We start from the raw sequence: 19,115 nt of genomic DNA, 5'->3' as shown, positions 1-19,115 counted from the left end.
CACGGGGCTGTGTCTGCAGCAGGACACGGGGCTGTGTCTGCAGCAGGTTCCAGTCCCTGCAGCGCTGAGCCCCGGGGCTTGGGCCGGTGTCAGCACCCCCGCCTTGTGCCCGGCTGCTGCAGGGGGGCCCCCAGGGCCGAATGGGAGAAAGCCCGGGCCGGTTCCAGCCCCACTTCCCGCAGTGTCCACCCAGCCGGTGCCCCAGCTCTGCCCCACAGGCACCGAAGCAGTGAGACCTGGGCCCAGCGCCTTGGCCAGCCCCGGCTCCACCACCTCAGGCAAGTGCCAGCTGCCCGCGTGGGAGCAGCGCCGGGGACGTGGGACCGGTGCTGATGGCTCCGGGCACTGCAATAAACCCCGTGCACCGTTCCTTGTGTCTCTGTGTGCCCTGCGCAACGTGGCCCGGTGAGCACCGTGTCCTGCTGGCCATGCAGTGCTTCCGCCCAGCCATCCGTCCAACCGTTCGTGCCTCCATCCTCCGTCCATCCCTCCATCTATCCATCTATCCATCTATCCATCCATCCCTGCATCCCTCCATCCACCCTCCATCCCTCCCTGCTCCGCCGCACGCTGCACCAGGGCTGGGTGCTGGGGTGCCCGGGGGGGGCCCTGCTTGTCCCTGCCCAGAACAGGCTGGCGGAGGGGGCAGTCCCTGCCCCGGGGTCGGTGCCGCTGCATTAGCCGCTCGGCCGGGGTGTTAAGGCCATAATCAGCTGTCAATCACTCCAGCCCCCCGAGATGGTTATAAAGCCCCGGAGCGGCTCCCAGCCCCTCTCGGCACCATGGCAGCGCCACAGGGTGAGGGGGGCCTGGGCCACGAGCCAGGAGGCTGCGGAGGGACGTGGGGGCCGCTGCTGGGCACCCCCCAAGCGCTGCTGCCCTGCGCCTGCCCCTGCCCTGTGCTGGCCGCCTACAGCGTCCTGCAGCCGCCGCCGCCGCTCGGCCTCCTGGCGCAGCCGGTGAGAGGGGCACCCGGGCATGGGGCCGCGCGCGGCACCTGGGGTGCAGGGGCAGGGGGCAGCATGGGGCGCAGGGGTGGCAGAGGTGGCACCTGGGGTGCAGGGGCAGGGAGGACAGTGTGGAGCAGCGTAGGGTGCAGGGGTGGCAGAGGGGGCTCCCCGGGGTGCAGGGGGAGCACCGGGAGTGCTGGGGCTGGGAGGCAGCGAGCGGACGGGCACCGTGGGTCACGGTGGCAGCGGGCGGGCACAGAGGCAGTGGGGATGCGGGGACGGGAGCCGCTGCCCATCCCGGCGGCTGCGGCCGGCACCCAGTGCGGCCGAGACGGGGAGCGGGGGCTGCCCCGGCGCCTCCAGCCTCTCCGTGTCCCGCAGGTGGTGGCCGCCTGCGACCTGTCGCCGGTGGCGGGCGCGGGGCCCTGGTGCCGTCCCCCCACGCCGGGCCGCGCCAGGGCGGGCGCCGGGCGCGAGAGCACCGGGGCGCTGCGGGCCTGGCTGCGGCGGCACCCGCGCAACCCCTACCCCAGCAAGGGCGAGAAGGTGATGCTGGCGCTGCTGAGCCGCATGAGCCTCACGCAGGTCTCCACCTGGTTCGCCAACGCCCGCCGGCGCCTCAGGAAGGAGAGCGGGGCGAGCTGGGCGCCGCGCGGCACCGCCGAGGGGCCCCTGCCGGGCAGCCCCGCCGGGTCCCCCGGCGGCAACGAGGGCGAGAGCAGCCCCGGGGGCTCCCCGCGCCCCGGGCAGCACCGGCCACCGCAGCCCAAGATCTGGAGCCTGGCGGAGATGGTGGCATCACCACCCTCTGTGCACAGAGGGCATCCGGGGACACTGGAGTGACGGGCATTGGAGTAGGGGGACCCGTTGCGGGGCGGGGAGGGTTTGGGTTTTACAGTGGGGACATGGGGGCGCTAATAAAGGTGCTTGTGCAGCTCCCGGTGCTGCAATTCCGGGGCTGGGATGCGCCGGGTGGCGGGGGGGGGGGTGGTGCTGCCCGCACCCAGCCCCACGGTGGGACCCCCAGCGTGTGCCCGGGCGGGCAGCGAAGGCAGCGACACGAGGCAGGGCTGTATGCTGGTCTTTAATGTCCCTAGGAACGAGGAAACGGAAATCAAAAATAGACTTTGCTCTTCTTGATAAAAGTAATAAAATGGTTAGCTGTGTTAAATTAATCCTTACAAAACAAAACCCAAGGAGGTTAAATAAAGCCCAGAGGCTCCGCATTAAAAAAACAAAACAAAAAAAAACACACACAACCACTACAAAACAGCTGCAAAGACGTCTTTACACACCAAGGAACTCTGGCTTCGCGCTCCTTGCTGCTCCGGTAAACAAACAGCGCCGGCCAGCACGGGACGCGGATGTGTGGAAAAGAAACACAGATGCAATGGAAAGAAGCCCCGCGAGGAGCGCAGGGGCCGTGGACAGAACTATTTACACTATGGACACGGAGCGGGGCTGGTGCCGGGGCGGCCGGCGGGGCCGCCGGGCTCTGCCCGCTCCTCTCTGCCCGCGCCGGCTCCGGCGCTGCCGGGACAGCTCCGGCCGCGGCGCTGCGGGAAGTTGGGGCTGCAGCTGCAGGGCAGGAGCCCCCAGCCAGGGCAGCAGCCGGTGGCTCAGCCCAGGGCTCCGGCTCGGCCGCGCTGCGGCTGCTCCCGCTCGGCAGCGCTCAGGGAGCCGGGAAGGCGCAGAGCTCGCGGCACAGGCACTGGCAGCAGCTGTAGAAGATGCAGAGCAGCAGCGTGGAGGGCACGAGGCTGACGAGCACGATGCCCAGCCCGTGGCGCTCCACGAGCAGCAGGTAGATGCCGAAGGGCAGCGAGCTGAAGTAGAGCAGGCAGAGCATCCCGAGCAGGAAGTGCGGCACCGCCTGCCACGTCCACGAGCGGCACTGGCGCAGGGGGCCCCGGCAGGGCCGCGCGCCCGCCCCGCCGTACAGCCGCATCACGTCCAGCATGCCCAGCCCCTCCGGCGGCGCCAGCCCCTCGGGCACCTCCAGGATGGTGATGACCAGGCACTCGGGGCTGGGCGAGGGCTCGGCAAAGGGCTCCAGCACACTGGGGCACAGCAGCACCTCGGGCGAGCGGGCCGCGCCGCGCTTCTTGGCGCGCTCGTGGTACGAGAGCACGGCCAGCACGGTGCCGTCGTCCTGCAGCCGCTGCACGTCGGCGCCGGGCACCGGCGTCTCCCGGCGGCAGAAGGGGCAGCTGAGGCGGCGGGGAGACACGTCGCCCAGCGCCACCATCCTGCGCAGGCACTTGGCGCACACGCGGTGGCCGCAGTTGAGCAGCTTGGGCTTGCGGGCGCGGGCGTCGTAGCGGTGGTAGCAGATCTTGCACTCCAGCTCGTGGGCGGTGAACACCAGCGGCTGGGCGCTCTCCCGCTCGCCGTCCTCGTGCGGCATGGCCGGCGCCGGGGCGGCCGCGGGGGCCGGGCTGCCTTGGGGACAGGGAGGCCCTGGTGAGCGGCGGCTCCGCCAGAAGGATCGCGGGTCTTGCCGGTGCTGCTGCCCCTGGGCTGCGCTGGGCCAGGGCCATTTGGCTCCACAGCCGAGCGGGGCTGGGGGCTGCCGGGAGCCCCGGCCCTTCCCCGCACCGGCCCCGCGCTCTGCAGAGGGAGGGGGCAGCAGGATCCCGCCTTCGGCCGCCCCTGTCCCCGTCCCCATCCCCGTCCCCGCGTTCTCGCGCTCCCATGGCCGCCCTACCTGTGCGCGGGGGCTCCCCCGGCCGGGCTCTGCGGCGGTCAGGCCGCGTCCCCGTCCCCGTCCCCGCGGGCGCTTGGCGGGCGCTGCAGGCCGCCCATGGGCAGGCGCTGCCCGGCGCCGCCGCGCAGCCGTTCCCGGCGCGCGGAGCCTGCGAGCATCCGCCGCGCCGTTGGCCTGGCAACGGGATGGAGGCAGCGGGATGGAGGGGCCGGGATGGAGGCACCGGGATGGAGGCGCCGGCGGGGGCTCGGCGGGCCCCGGCCCCTCGCAGCCCCTTCCCTGCCCCTCCGGGCGCCGCGGGGCCCTCGCGGCACCGACCCCGTCCCGCCCTTTCCCGGGAAGGGGAGGGGAGGGAAGGGGCGGCTCTGCACGGCCCGGGGAGGGGACGCGGCCCAGGGCGAAGCGCCCGGGCCGGGGCGGGTCTGAAGCGCCGCCGCGGGGGTCCGACCTTGCCCGGCCTGTGCCCGCAGCGCGGGCTGCAGCGCAGCCCCCAACGCAGCCCCGCACTGCAGCCCCCTCAGTGCAGCTCCCTCAGCGCAGTCCCCCCAGCGCAGCCCTTGCAGCGCTGGACACCGGCCTGGGCAGTGCACAGCAGAGCGAGTCCTCCCTGCCGGGCGCCGTCTCGCCAACCTGCTGCCCCAGGAGTGCGGCTGGTGCAGGGGCCCCACATGCACCGGCTATGTTGGAGCATGGGCTGCAGCGCCCGGAGGACACGCGCAGCGCCCGGGAGGACACGCACAGTGCTCACAGCTGGGCACGAGCCTGGTGCTGCCCAGGGCTTTGCCATGGAAGGGGGCAGCGGCTGCGCCCTGTCCTGCCGTCTTCCTCCCAGCTGGGCCCTTCCTCTCACTTCAGCCACCCTCGTGCCGACGTGTGGCCACAGGGCGCTCCCGGCCCCGCGCTCGGTGCTTTGCTCTTCGCTCCAGGCTGGCCTGGCCACGTGGGTTGCAGATGTGGCAGGAGCATCGCTAGCCTTGGGGGAGCGTCCAGTGTGGCAGCAGTGTCGATGAAGAGGGTGCAGGAATTCCAGCAGTTCTGGTCCTGCAACCCAAAACCTGTTTGCTGTCCTGGCTGTTCAGCGGCCCCTTGGCCCCTCCAGCCCAAAGCAGCCCCTCTGGGAGGTGTTTTATCTATCCCCTCTCCCCTCTGCTGCGATGGGCTCAGGCCCCACACTGGGTCCCAGCTCGTTCCTCTCCTCTCCGCGTTCCTCTCCTGGTTTTAAGACCAGACCCGTTCGTCAGGTCTTCAAAGGGCTCCTCTGCCCTTCTCTACTTCTCGCTTCCTTCAAGACAGAGCTGTAAGAGGTCTCCGAGGGGTGCAGAAAAACTCTCCAGGAGACTTTGGGGAAGCTGAAAGGGGGATTTGGAGAGCCCATGGTCTCAGCACCAGTAAAACCAGGGCTCAACCCTGACACTATTTCTAAATGCATTTTCTGCTGTGTCTGGATAAGGGAGGTATTTCCAGAGCCACCAAGCAGCACAGCAGGACTTGGTCACAACACCACTCATGGGGCAATTACCCCCTTACCCAGGCAGTTACCCTCCTCGGAGGGCGCAGGCCGAGGCCGTCCCCGTCCTTCCCCCAGCCGGGCCGAGGGGTTTGCTCACACGGGCTGCGTTAGTGCAGCTCGGGCACCCGCACTTGAAGAACCCACCCTGCCTCCAGGGAATGAATAAAGCGGGGAAAGGGCTTTAAAAACAGCTTCTTGTACTGCTGGAGTTACTGTTTTGAGAATTAAAGAAGGCCAATGACGCCAAGGGCTCCTGGCAATCGCCCCGGAGAGCTGCAGAACCCCTGGCCCAGGCGAGGCGCTGGCTGGGCCCAGCCGGGACCAGGGGGTCTCGGTGCCGCAGGGAGCGGAGGCTCCGCATGCAGGGGCCGGTGCCGAGCAGGGCTCGAAGCGCTTCCTCAGCCCTGTGGTTCATAATCTGTTGGCACACGTTCAGACCCACAGGGACGGTCTCACCAGTTACACCATGATACGACTTCAGGTGACACTACCTCGCCCAGGAATTACCTGTCAAAAGGTAGAGAGGAGCTCTACAGTTTGGGTCATGAAATGCCCAAAGGCCAGGAAAGCCCCATCCTGGAACTGCAGGAGACTAGAACTCCAGCACGAGCCTCCCCTCGCAGCTCTGATGCAATGGAGTCGTGGTAGCAGATGGTTCTCAAGGGCCAGAGCCAGAACGTCTCACTGGCTGGAGGCTGGACCGAGGCACGCGCAGCAGGGGAAGGTCTGCACATCAAGGGCAAAGTCAGCGCTAGGACAGTTTATCCAGGCAAAGGGTAGGTTCTACAGTACCTGTGGCTTTTATCAACACTCCATGTCACCAGTGGCTCAAGTCCAGGAATTGTCAGGAACCGGATGCAGGAGAATTCTCTAACCAATCAAACTGGTCATGACGATGATGATAATATATTTCCCTCACTGACACTTTTTTATTACCACCTTTTTTAAACATCTTGGAGAAGCTACCCGTATTTCCATTACCAACATTTTTGCTTCGTTTGTCTTTGTAACTTTTGACTCTTAATGTGATGGATAAATTATTAAATATCCCGGGTCTCTCAGCTTGTAGTTTTCTGCAATTCAAGCAATGTGCTAGAGAAATACAAGTTCCAAAAATGACTATTTTCTACCCTTCACTCAGAACAAGAGCCCAAGCGAGACCACAGGCATGTGCCCGGGCGGGCAGCGAAGGCAGCGACACGAGGCAGGGCTGTATGCTGGTCTTTAATGTTCCTAAGAACGAGGAAATGGAAATCAAAAATAGACTTTGCTCTTCTTGATAAAAGTAATAAAATGGTTAGCTGTGTTAAATTAATCCTTACAAAACAAAACCCAAGGAGGTTAAATAAAGCCCAGAGGCTCCGCATAAAAACCACAACGACTACAAAACAGCTGCAAAGACGTCTTTACACACCAAGGAACTCTGGCTTTGCGCTCCTCGCCGCTCCGGTAAACAGCGCCGGCCAGCACGGGACGCGGACGTGTGGAAAAGAAACACGGATGCAATGGAAAGAAGCCCCGCGAGGAGCGCAGGGGCCGTGGACAGAACTATTTACACTATGGACACGGAGCGGGGCTGGTGCCGGGGCGGCCGGCGGGGCCGCCGGGCTCTGCCCGCTCCTCTCTGCCCGCGCCGGCTCCGGCGCTGCCGGGACAGCTCCGGCCGCGGCACCAGGTGCCGCTTCAGCAGTCGCCATCCGTCCGTCAGTCCCTCGGTCCGTCTGTCCGTGTCCCAGCTCCGGCCGCCCCTCCCCGCCGCCTCGGCGCTCCGGTGCCCAAGGGGCCTCCTCTCCTGCTGCTCTCCTGCTGCGCCCGGACGCGCTGCCCTCGGCGCGGGCAGCGCCAAGGCCTCCTCGCGCTCCCGGCGCTGGCGACTTTGCAGAGGAGACGGGTGCTGGGGGGCTCCTGTGCAAGAGTCCCCCCAGCCGGGGCTGCAGCCAGCAGTCTCTCCGCTGCCCGGGAAGCCTCCTCCGGGGCCGCCGTCTCTGTCTCTCACCTCGCCACATTAGTTGGGATTAGTCTCCCGGCTGCTGCTTTGCTCTCGGCCCAGCTCCCGCTCTTTGTCTGCTGCGGAGGAGGATGAAGATGAGGATGAGGAACTCGAGGAACTAAGGGTCCGGCCTGAATGCTTGTAGGCTGCGACCAGCTCCTGCAGCCGCTCCGGGGTGGGCTCCCACTTGGAGAAGCCCGCGCTGTTCTGCAGGAAGAGCACGGCAGTGTTGTGCACGGCCTTGTAGTACATCTCCTCTCTGCAAGGAAAAGGGCAGCGCTCAGCGTGCGCCCGCGCCGAGCGCCCGCGCAGCTCCGCACACACGCTCCGGCCGCCCCCGCGGCCGCTCGTACATGAGCTGTGCCCTGTCCCTTTTCCTCACGGCTCAGAGGGAAAGGGCAGCGTGTCAGGCGGCGAGTGCCTGACAGCCCCTGCGCTGGGGAGGCACCGCCGCGCTCGCCTGTTGTCAGCAGCGAATCACCAGGCTACAGTTAACTGGGGGGCACAGACAACGACCATAGCACCACATTGTGGAAGTCATTCAGATTAGGCTTGTCCCCAGGAATACTCAACTCGCAAGCTTTTTAATTAAGTGAAACACTCAAGAGTCAGTAAACAAATGTATAAATCCACAGCACTCTGTATGCTTGTCTTAAACATCCAGGATGATTATGGACAACATTTCTTCTTATCTGTCCTATCAATAGATTTCAACTTGGCATGGGATATTCCTGACATGCGTCTGTGCAGCTCATCAAAAGCACATTCCTAGAAGCACCGGGACACTCACAACTCAAGAGACAGGCCTACTTTTTGCAGATGTGCTGAGACCCGCTGCGGTACTCGTGATCAAAGGCTGGCAGGATGAGCTGGTGCCGCTTGAACTTGCTCTGTTCCATGCGGGTCAGGGCTGGTGTAGGAGGGTCCCTCCACTCGGGGATGAAGACAATAAAGGAGAGGGGCTCACTGGAACTCTCCAGCAGTTTCTAAGCCAAAAAGAAAACACATTGTTTTAGCCTGCACTGAGCAGTGACGTGTCTGATGAGTTCTACAAAAACGACACATTTCTGCTTCCCGAACAGTAAATCTGCTACCACAGTCTTTTGCCTATTGAATTACAGCCCCAGGGTGAGGATGCAGCAGCGGAGAGAAGGGGACAGGCTGCACAGCTCCCCTCAGAACAGCAGCGCAGGTGAGCAGGCCTACCTCAAAATGAGACACCATGGCATCCATCAGCTCCTCACAGAATGGAGGATTTGCCTCAAAAGAGCCACTTATAGGGAAGAAATCCAGGCACGGGCTGGAAGAGAGAGACAAAGATGCCAATCAGAGAAGCTAGGATTTGCTCAAACATCTTCAGAAGCACCCATATGCTCAGGAAAGGCAGCGGTACCCCGGGAAGCCCTGCTACACGGGGCCTGCTGCTTCCTGAGCGCAGCTGCTCGCCAGGGACCCGTGTGCCTGAGCTCACTGCTGGCTGTCACTGCTGGCTGTCACTGCTGGCTGCCACTGCTGGCTGCCACTGCTGGCTGCCACTGCTGGCTGCTCGAGCGCCTGGTTTGCCTTTTCTCCCGGACAAGGGCAAGCACTGACAGACCTACACAGCCCATCACACCAGAGATCAGACCCCCTCTAACTGCACTAACTCCTGATCGTTTCACAGACCGCGTGTCCCCTCAGTGCCTTCAGCAGCTTAAAGCACGTGTCCTTTCGAGCAGACACCCCACAGCCAGCTGCGCCTCTGAACTCACAAAGCTGCCTATCTCGAGCCATTTGCACACACGCTTGCACCCACACAGACACACGCAAGGGCACCGTAACGTTGGACTCACCCCCTGGATCCAAAATACCCGTCTGTATCCAAGAAGGCCGAACAGTACTGTTTAAAATAGCAATTCAGGGGCGAGGCAAAGCATTCGAAACTCACTCCAAAGAGCTTGTGGAGGGCCTCGAAGACATGCACGGGAAGTGCCCCCTGCAGGCCAGTTCCTTCATACAGACCAACACCGAACATCATCTGAGGAGAGCAAACCCCGGTGAGCGATGCCTGCACTCGGCTGCGTTCCTGCTGCTCCCTTCACTGACCACGGACCCAGGGCCACACGTCCATGCACCCACGCCTCTAGGTATGCAGGGCCCCCTCTTCCTTTCTCAAATTCTTGTAGGTCCCCTGCATGTACCCAAGAATGCTTTTTAGATACTTCATCGAAATCAGGCCCCACAAGCCAACTGCCACCTCCACAAATCCTCCCCAGGAAGCTTCGGTCCAGTCTCAGAACACGCAAATCCAAACTATGGAAGTCTTTTTCATAAGAGTTTATCCCCACTGAGGTCTTCTGTCAACATCACAGTTGCTCCCCAGACTGGAATCCCATCTCGGCAGACCAGGAGCAGACACAGACCTTGTTTAGGACTGATTTTGCATCAGGCTCCCAGAATCACGGGTCTCAGAGCACTGACAGTAAGCTCAGTTCCCCAGTGTTACTAGAGCTTCCTGATACACAATGACCATGGTGAGACCACGTACCTGGTATCGACGAAGAAGGCACCAAACCCTGGGCAGAAACTTTTCAAAGCCAGAGTCATCAATGCAACTGTACCGATAGAGAAGCCACTGGAAGAGAAAGCCCGGCCGTTAGAAGCAAAGCCAGGACAGTCACTGCAGCCAGTACACACGCACGCTGTGGCAATGCCCACGCCCCCAGCAGGCCAGCGCCCCGTCCCGCCACACACTCCCTTCTCCCGAAGGAAAAGAGGGAAACACCCCTGTCCAAGGGCGCCCGCCCGCCGCGCTCACCAGCTTGCTGAAGTAGTTGCGGCTGACTTTGACCATCTCGCCCTTGTACCGCACGCAGGCCACGTTGTTCTCCATGTGCATCTCCACGCTGGGCAGCGGAGGGCACGGGATGGCCAGTCTCACTGGGTAACAATACACAAGTCTGTCCTGGACTTCAGGAGCTTCCATCTCAGCTGCAGAGAATAAATTAAAAGTGGAATGCAACCCATTACAACAGAAGCAAAACCCCCTCTTCCATCTCAAAACATGCAGTGGTAGGGGCTGCGGCTGAAAAACAGAGCGGTCCCTGCAAAAACACAGTAGTTGCCTCTTCGTATATTGTGTAGGCAGCTACCTAGGTTCAAAGCCAATTCCCAAATTAATTCCATGATCCGTTAGCAGGGCACAATAGGGATTCACTTGACAATATTTCTCTATCTGTAATACAGCAGCCATGCAAGCAGCACCATTTCAGCATCTTCCAGAGGGGTAAATTGCTTTCATGATCGTTGTCATTTCAGTTTGCCCCCAGGGTGGCACACGCGACCCTGTGCCATGTGCTCTAGGTTCCCTGCTTGTGCAGGGGGGTTGGACTAGATGATCTCTAGAGGCCCCTTCCAACCTTAACCATCCTGTAATTCTGTGAAATTCAAAGAACCATTAATGTTCTCAGGCTGTCAAGGGCGGGAGGAAAAGGAATCTTTCTGCCACCTTGTGGTTACCCATCTCGGATAGCAACTGAGTCTCAACTTCAGCAGAAACAAGAGTTCACAGGAAAGAGCAGTAGGAAGGAATCTTGGACACAGCTGGGAGGGAAGACAAGTGCCAAAAGGCAGACACAGGGATCTGGAGGGAGCTGTCTGACAAAGGCAAGGATCTAAAAGAGAAAAGGGCTAAAGGCAGAAGTACAGATATAAAATGGGAAGAATGAACACAGAGAAAAGTTCAAGGAACATGAATCCTCTGCAAGGAAAGAGTGCATAGTGATCCCTGGGACGCACAGGAGTCCTCAAGGTGCTCAGAGACCAAGATGTGGCAGAGTATAGGGCAGACAGAAGGCCTGGCATTAGGAAAGGGAGTGGTGCAGGAATGCCCACAGCAGCAACACAAGACAGGGCCGTGCTGGGAAAGGAGCTAATGCCCGTTCAGAGTGCTCAGCCCTGGAAGCTACTGAATCCTGTCAAGTGGGCACTAAAGCTGTTTGCTACCACAGCTGATAATGGCACCAGTTACCTGGTGACTGTCACGGGCTGGGTATATCTAGTCAATCAAACACAAGCCTGCACACTGAGCTGCCCTCCCAACTCATCCCTGTTTAAACGGGGAGCAGGACAGAGTGCCCTGCCTTTACAGCAGTGCCACATGCTGAGCTCCTATGACTCTTCAGGTTACTGCATACCAGATATATTGTTCTCTTTGAGGACTGCAAGATGCTTCTCACGGATCCGCTTGACATATTCGAGGGATATGTAATAAATCTTGCTGCAGATGCCTTCAACAGAGTCCTTTGCTGCAGCAGACACATGGGGCCCACACTGTTTGCGCAAGTGCTCCAGGCGGTCCTGCAGAATCAGAAAATCCCTTAAAAAACCCATAAGCAGATTCCCTTGAGGTATGCAGAGCCTTCACTTACACTGCACAGAGCAGAGCAATCACAGCCTTCCCAAGGACCTTTTCCTGGTCCTACACGCCCCGCACGCTCGCAGTGTGCCCACTTGCACAAAGCAGGGATACAGACCATGTAGTCCTCCTTAGAGGCAGAGTGGTCCCGGCGCAGCCAGCTGAAGGTGTCCTCTACATTCCACTTCACCACTTTTCTGCTGTCTGGTGATGCACTCCTGCATGCAACGGAGATGCAAGATTTTACCCACAGCTGTGCAGCAATATGTTCTGTCCCAGCACAGCACTTTTCTATTAGTGGGGACAAACAGCTGCCAGCACTTCCTCAAGGCCCTGCCCTATCACTCCCACCCAGGCCTCCCGTGGAAAACGCTCCCAGACATTTGTGTGACTAGGGACTGTCATGATCTCTCTGAAACACTGTGTGGCTGCTGTTGTCCTTTCTGCAACAGGAGGGGTGCATAAAGGATTTATCTAATAGGAAAACGGTCCATTTTGCTCTTGCTTCTCCTTTTCAAACGCAGCCACTGTTAGGGATTTGTGACTGTGTGAAAGCTATCCTGTTACCAAGTTTTGTAGTGTTTAAATGAGGCTATCTTACTCAATTCACTCATGTGGCAGAACTCTTGAGAAAAAATAGATGTGGTATAACGAAATACCACTTCAAACTGGTTGCTCTTTAATAGCACTGACTGCCCAACCATCCTTGTAATACCAGGGACAAACAACTTCAGAAGCAATTCCATGTCCAGTCCTAGCCATTCAGCTTCCCAGTGTTTGATTTTACTGTAAAATTACTACCAAGAGATTCCTCCAGCATTATTGCTTTCCTTCAGTATGTTCCTAACTTTCTGCGAACTCAGGAAGATGATGATCAGTGCTGAATAAGGTGGGATATGGCAGTTCCTTCTAAAAACTCTTGTAAACTTCTTCTGTTTTTAAAAGGTGACAGAACTGTAGAACTCCTACCTGGATTCAATAAGCCGTTTGGCAGCCTCAGCATACTTGAAGAGCAGCCTCTTGGCTTCCTCACGGAACTTGATTCTGGATAACCTGACAAAATCACACATTCACAGGCATCAATTTCAGAGCTGCCATAACAGCCTGGAGACCCAGCCCAGCTCCCACACTTTACATCAACAGCACCCCACTACTTCATCAAGGAAAATAAGACACAAGAGCCCAGAACATGAGACAAATCACTGGTTTGGTCCAAGACACAAAGCACAGGACAGTGCTCTCTGTGAGCCGTACCTGATCGGAATGTCGTTCATGATTTCTCTAAACATGGAGGGAGAAACTACTGGCTCGCAGTCACTAGGTAACAGAGGATCTGTCCCTTTGTCAACCACCTTCCTCTCCAACATCCAGCGATTAAAGGACTCCCTTGGGGGGTCAATTCCTGAAGAAGCACAGAAAAAGGGTCTAATTAGTGTGCTAGCTTAAAGAGATGCCCAGAAGCTCTGATAAGGATCATCAGGCTAGAAGTCTGCTTAATGGCAAAATTATACAATATCACTTCATCACAATATACTAATTTATACAACGTCACACAGAGTATAACCATGACAAAAAGGGATGATCACAGGGAAAACAGACAGATGTAAACCAGAAGGAAGAACATTGCAGCACTGCAGAGTTGAGGAGACAAAAAAAGGTGGGGACCAGCAAAAATTTACCTTCTCTCTGTTGGCAGAGCTCACGATAGTGCTGCCGCAGCTTGAGAATAAGTTGGGATCGAAGCAGCTCCACCTCAGGATGTGGAGACAGCACTTCAGATGGTGCCTTCTGCTTAATCACCGCATTTGTCTGAATATCCAGGTCCCAGTATACTCTACGGCAGAAGCCAATGTCATGAAGATGGCTAGACCATTAGCCAATTATCAAATGTCACATTTAAAAACATCTCCTTGAGCTTTGTATAAGCCAGGAGATAGAACTGTTAGGATTCCACCTTCCCTGAAAAGACAGCAGAGGAGGTGTTGTATCGTTCATGTTTTTCTAGAAAGACATTTGGAAAACCATCGGCTTCCTACTACCACGGAAAGAGTAAAAGACAAACAGACAACTCACTCCGATGGTCGTAAAAGAGCTGCCTGCTGTTTATCTTCAGGCGAAACACACCATGCCTTCAGAACAGAGCTCCCTGGAATACTGGGAGAAATGGGGACTGACTGGGCAGCTGGGTTTCCTGGAATATCCACCTGGAAGTGAAAAATATGAATGACTACATCGGAAGACGACAAGCAAGGAACAAGCCCAGCATACTGAACAATCCCTCAGCAGCACGTCGCTCAGGATACCCAACACACTGCTAGAGCACGTTTTGCCTGCTACCAGAATAGATCAGTAAGGACATGCAGGCCCCCACATTTCTCAGTCATAACCTGTTCTCTAGAACCTCAACCTCCACCTCAGGCTGCATGGCAACCTGGCTTGAGCTGGGTCAGATCCTGTTCTTCCATCTTCTGAAGATATCACAGTCTGAGTAATGCTAGGATGGCCTGACCTTGCACAGCTCAAAAACAAGGTCCAAGCCCCAAGTCCTGGAGGCTTATTTGCACAATGCCTCTAATCTTGTTGGTTTCAGGAAGAGAGACCCACCTTGGGCTTTTTCATGCTGTTGCCACTGGGTGGAACTTCCTCAGAGAATCTCCTCTTCCTCTGCTTGCTCTCCACAGAGGTCTCTGCCATTCCACCTTCCAGCGGCATAGGAGCCGCGTTCAGTCCCAGAGGGTCTGACTAAGAGGGTCCAAAACACGGTACTCATTAGCTCATCAACTCCCACTGCAGAGTCCCAAATGAAGGCAATAAGCCCTCTTATCTTTCCATTTCACTGCCCCAGGCGCCTAAGTAGATGTAAATAAGGACATTAATGTTGGCAACTGTGGAAATTTACAGAATTCTCTTATCGGCTTCTCCCTGTAGGTTTGGCTTGGTTTGTTTAAACAAACAAACAAACAAACAAAACTGCAAAACAAACACAACAAGCTCCCCCAGTTTGAGTACTCTTTGAGCAGCACAGCACCATATCTGGAACATCACTACCTTATGCATCTGCATAAGGAACGTCTCATCGGAACCAGGCGAACCTCTGGATTCCGAGAGGCGTCGGAAAGCACCCGGGAGCCACCCACACACGTAGCGGCAGGTCTTGGAGAGCGCAGCCTCAGCCTGGCCCGGAGCAGCACAGCCCCCTGTGATAACCGTTACTTACAATGACGTCGTGCTGCCCCAGGACAGGCATTTCCCACAGCGACTGGTTAGTGAAGCGGTTGAAATAGTAAGGGCGATTCTCCCGCTTGCTCCAGCACTTCTCCCAGCCAGCCTGCACCAGCTCATCTGAGGAGACACAGAAAGTCAGCACTGCTCCTCAGCAAGAGCCCTGCCCTTCGGGTCCACACGGCTATCACAGCACACGGAATGTGCCCGGGGGCCTCTCATTTCACCTACTTCCCCCTGCTCCCCAAGGCCTTCAGAAATCCATACTGGGCCTTCTCAAAGGCAGAACCAGTACCTGGGAGATCCTGCACCAGCCGCATGGGTTTGGGTGAGCTGGGCTGGTTCTGGTTGGAGGTACCAGGTGAGTGACTCATCAGAGATGCCTCCTCCGCAGGGCTTCCGTGATTCTCATTGGCCATTTCTCAGCAACTGCGCTAGAGAAAACACACAAACATGTGGGTTACAAAAGGAGAAATCCAAGATGCAACTGGCCTATTCATCCGTAACAGTAAAAGTTCATTCTGGCAATCAAACAGGACTTGAACTTGTGCATACAAAACAGCACCTGAATCCTGAAAATACCTGCTTGGTCACCTAGGTGCAAACTAGCTACAGGGGATGCTGAGCTTTGAACAGCACAAACCAGGGAGACCAGTTGGCCAGCACTCAACATACACAGTTTTCAGCTATATTTTTCTAAAGAGGGCAGTGCTTGATCCCATACCTCGGAACTGAGAGCAAAAAATAATGCAATTCTCGGAATGCAGCCTGAACAGGTACCACCTTCTACCACATTCTTATTATTAGTTGCATCTGTTACCTTCAGAGGTAGTTTAAGCCACTATTTACAGACACATAACTTCACAAGGCTAAACCAAAGGTATTTATTAAAAAAAAAAAAAACTGCAATATAAAATAGCCTCAGTGCTCCTCTAATAATAACTTCTGTGGTCCAGAGAACCACAGGCCAGAGTCAGAAACTCCTGGGTTTTATTCCTCACCCCTCCCAGGCTAACTGTAATGCTGCAGAGAGATTATTTTAGTCCATAGTGCTTTTTCATCAGCATAACAACAGTTATGCAAGCGAAAGTCAGCTGAAACAGTAAAGCTCTATTTACTCATCATTAACCGTTGCCCGCTGGAGGAACAGAGGCCGGGCTTTTCCTCTCTTAGTCACCCTTCTCCCTCAGGGAAGTTTCCAAACACCACTGCTGAGGCAAGCGCTACGGTGGCTCCTCTTCAGCAGCCCTGGAGGCACCGGCAGTGAACGGGGCTGGGGGAAGACCCATCCCCTTCAGCTGCTCAACTCTATTCACCCTACACACAAGTTCAGCAGCAGAAGCCCAATCCTGTCCATTTTTTTCATGTGGCTGAATAACATAATAGTACTCCCTTGTGCTTCATTTTTTAAGTCAAAACACTGGCTTGGATTGCACACTGTATTAATTTGGGCTTACTCATCCTTGCTCCCTTTCCGGCCCATAGGAAACATCACTCACTGGTCATTTCGGAAGCGCAGAATGGCAGGAGATGTTAAGTCAAGATTAGATATTAGACCAAGAAAAAGTGGCGCCAGTCGAGCCATGAATCGCATGGAGGGTGAAATGAGAGCGACGTGGGCCAGCAGCGAGGGACACTGGGACCCGCTGGGCCCTTCGAACACTGCGGAGCAGTCTCGAGTGTCCCTGGCAGGGGCGGGCAGGGACAGGGGGAAGGAACCCGCAGCTGCAGCCGCTGGGCAGGGCAGCACCCAGGCCCACAGGCGAGAGCGGCCGCTGTGCACACTCTGCTAACGCAACCCGTGCGTTTAACCCCTTCGGCGGCGGGCATGCTGCACAACGTTTGTTTACTGACGCTTTCTCCTGAACTCTGACCCTGCTGTGATCTCTATAACCATTTTAGCGAGCTGCCAGAGGCAGCGAAGTCAGTGCAGCCGCCCTGCAGAAACAAGGCAGTGGCTCAGGCTCCCTTTGTGGTCACTCAGAGCGAGAAACTGCACGAGTCTAAGAGCTCCTGGGGCTCCAAGTCGTGAACTTCATTACGTTCTTCCTAAGGCAGTAACTGTTCTGGGATGCGGGGGCTGTCGGCTCCCGCACACCACGCACACGTTACACACAAGGGTGACCAAGCACTGGGGGTCAAGAGCTTCCTTGCTGGGCCAGGGCACACAGCAACTCTGCCAGGGGTTGCACTGCTGACCAACCATCATGTAAGCAGAGCAGCTTTGCTTTCTCCCGTTTACGGATAAGTGGAGGAAGCAGGAAACTTTATCACGTTACAAGTGTTAACAAATATTAAACTTACGGACAGTAAGCTCTGTGACAAGAATGAAAAGCTGACAGGGACTTCTGACAGACACAGCTCTACTTGTACGACAGCAGCATGGGGGCACCAGCCACGAAGGGAACCGAGGGCAGGCGCTGCACGGGGATTGGAGAGTTGTTCTGCAGAGCGGGACGATGCCCCCAGTGCTGCAGAGGAACGGGAGCCCCGCAGAGAGCCCATGGCGCAGGGGCAGCAGCAGCCGGCCAGCGAGCGTGGCCAGGAGCAGCGGACACCGAACAGGGCGGGAAGAACCACAGCGGGACGCACGGGAGCAGGAGGAGCTTGACACTGGGCAGGGCGGGAGGAATGGCAGCGAGACATGCAAGAGCAGGAGGAGTGTGATACCAGGCAGGGCAGGAGAAACGGGAGCGGGACACGCGGGAGCGGGAGAAGCAGGACATCGGGCAGGACAGGAGAAACAGGAGACGAGCGGGACACCAAGCAGAGCGGGAGGAACGGCAGCGGGACACGCGGGAACGCGGAGAGCAGCAGGAGCGGGGCGCGCAGGAGGCGCGCGAACGGGAGAAACAGCAGCGGGGCGCGCGGGAGCGGCGGGGTTGTGACGAGCTCCCGCCCGGCAAGGGCGGCTTCGCGCGGACAGCGGGCGCAAAGGGCAGCCCGGGGCGCCGGGCGGTGCCGGCGCTGCCGCGCGGGGCGGCGGGCGCCGCCTCTGGCCGGGCGCGGGCGGCGGGCGGGGCGCGGGCGGCGCCGCGGGCGGTACTCACGGGAAGGCGCTGCCTGGCGGGACGCGTGGCCGTCGCTCCGTGCTCGCCGCTGCCGCGCCGGGGCCGCATCCTCATAGCGGGGCGCGCCGCGCCTGGCGCGCCGGGGCCGCTGCGGAGACACGAGGCCGTCAGGCCGGGCGGGCGGGCGGCGCCGGGCGCGCTCTAAGATGGCGGCCGCGGGCCCGCGCCACCTCCCGCCCGCAGAGCGGCCGCCCGCAGCGTCCCCGCCCGCCGCGGCGGCGCCGCCCGCGCGGGAGCGCCCCTTACCGGGTGCGGAGCGGGGGGGCTGCAGGCTCCGGACGCCGCCGCGCTTCCCGTCGCCGCCCCACCTCCGCCGCGCCCGCCGCGCCGCCGCCATCTTGCGCCGGGAGCGCGGGCCGCCAGCGCGCAGGCGCCGCCCCTGGCACTACGCATGCGCCGCCGCCCGCCCGCCGCGCGGCGCACGCGCGGTGCCCGCCTCGCCCCGGACGCGCCGCAGTGCGCACGCGCGGCGGCGCGGCCCGCGGGAGCGCTGCCCTCCGTGCGCACGCGCGCGGCCCCTGCCCCCGCGCCATCTTGGGGGCGGTGGCGGCGGCGCGCCCCGCCCCCTGCCCCGCCAGCCCCGCCCCCTGCCCCGCCCCGCGCTGTTCCGGGCCGCGCGGCCCCTCCCCCCGCGCCGCGGGCGGTTCCGTCGCGCCGGGCGCGGCCGCCGCCGCGCGGCCTTTGAAGAGCGGCCGGGGCCGGCGCTGCCGCCGCCCCCCGCGGCGTTGAGCGGCCCCGCCGAGGCTCCTTCCCGGCCGCCGCCCGATGGGGCCGTCCCTGCAGCCCCCGGCCGCTGCTGGCCGGCGGGGCTGGCCCCTTCCCGGGCAGTTGTCCCGGTGCCGCCGGCGGTGGCCGCCCTCCGGGTGCGCTCGCAGCCCTCTGCCCCGCGCTCAGCCGGGACTGACCCGCCGGGAGGCGGCAGCAGCCCGAGGGGCCGTTGCTGCCCGCCTGGGGGGGGGTCCTGCGCTGCCCTTTGCCTCTCGGACACCTCCTTGTCCCGCTTTGCTGCTCCCTGGGCAGCGACCCAACCTGCTCACGCAGGTCCTGCCCTCTGCACCCGGAGCACTAGGGTCAGTTTAATTAGTTAATGCTGGCAAAGCACTTTGGAGGGGTCAGTGCTGCGCAAGCACTAAGCCTCCCGCGTGCCCCTGCGCAGGGAGCCCTGCGCTGCCGCTCGCCCAGGGCACCAAGGGCTGCCTCACGTTGGCTCCTTCTTGCAGGAGCTCCAGCTTTGCCCAGGGCTTCCCGGCTGTGCGGAGCCCAAGGGGC

The 19,115-nt window shown here is 59.6% G+C and overlaps 2 protein-coding genes across 3 annotated transcripts; both read right to left on the bottom strand.

Annotated features, from left to right (window-relative positions):
* Positions 1-2,622: 2,622 nt before the first annotated feature.
* On the bottom strand, positions 2,623-3,386 carry LOC148594853 (E3 ubiquitin-protein ligase RNF182-like). The gene has a single exon (XM_088523593.1). The coding sequence runs from the start codon at positions 3,355-3,357 to the stop codon at positions 2,623-2,625; it is 735 nt and encodes a 244-aa protein (XP_088379719.1). The 5' UTR covers positions 3,358-3,386.
* Positions 3,387-7,030: 3,644 nt separating this feature from the next.
* PCIF1 (phosphorylated CTD interacting factor 1) lies at positions 7,031-18,114 on the bottom strand. Of its 2 annotated transcripts, none has more exons than XM_088523583.1 (17): positions 18,093-18,112; positions 17,826-17,934; positions 15,071-15,204; positions 14,771-14,895; positions 14,158-14,295; positions 13,627-13,757; positions 13,233-13,387; positions 12,808-12,955; positions 12,523-12,606; positions 11,672-11,771; positions 11,333-11,495; positions 9,955-10,127; positions 9,685-9,771; positions 8,990-9,174; positions 8,364-8,457; positions 7,968-8,143; positions 7,031-7,416 (listed from the first exon to the last, which is right to left on the bottom strand). In XM_088523583.1, the coding sequence occupies exons 3-17, from the start codon at positions 15,192-15,194 to the stop codon at positions 7,173-7,175; spliced, it is 2,127 nt and encodes a 708-aa protein (XP_088379709.1). In that variant the 5' UTR covers positions 15,195-15,204; positions 17,826-17,934; positions 18,093-18,112; the 3' UTR covers positions 7,031-7,172. The 2 variants fall into 2 exon arrangements, with proteins under 2 accessions (XP_088379709.1, XP_088379710.1); XM_088523584.1 differs by having other exon boundaries at positions 7,263-7,416; positions 7,948-8,143; positions 18,093-18,114.
* Positions 18,115-19,115: the final 1,001 nt, after the last annotated feature.

The sequence above is a fragment of the Tinamus guttatus genome, unplaced genomic scaffold (assembly GCF_059628265.1).
Source record: "Tinamus guttatus ecotype Peru unplaced genomic scaffold, ASM5962826v1 Tinamus_guttatus_pri_ptg000194l, whole genome shotgun sequence".
In the NCBI taxonomy this organism is placed as follows: Eukaryota; Metazoa; Chordata; class Aves; order Tinamiformes; family Tinamidae; genus Tinamus; species Tinamus guttatus.
The sequence above is the reverse complement of the archived record's forward strand: the minus strand, read 5'-3'. Positions and strand labels throughout refer to the sequence as shown.

What these genes read in the sequence shown, in the direction of transcription:
- LOC148594853 (XM_088523593.1), bottom strand. Translation starts at nt 3,357, where the DNA reads ATGCCGCACGAGGACGGCGAGCGGGAGAGCGCCCAGCCGCTGGTGTTC.
- PCIF1 (XM_088523583.1), bottom strand. Translation starts at nt 15,194, where the DNA reads ATGGCCAATGAGAATCACGGAAGCCCTGCGGAGGAGGCATCTCTGATG. An exon ending in TGGGGCAGCACGACGTCATT is followed by an intron (nt 14,296 to 14,770) that starts GTAAGTAACGGT and finishes GGACCCTCTTAG; the next exon opens with TCAGACCCTCTGGGACTGAA. An exon ending in GCTCTTTTACGACCATCGGA is followed by an intron (nt 13,388 to 13,626) that starts GTGAGTTGTCTG and finishes CTTCTGCCGTAG; the next exon opens with AGTATACTGGGACCTGGATA.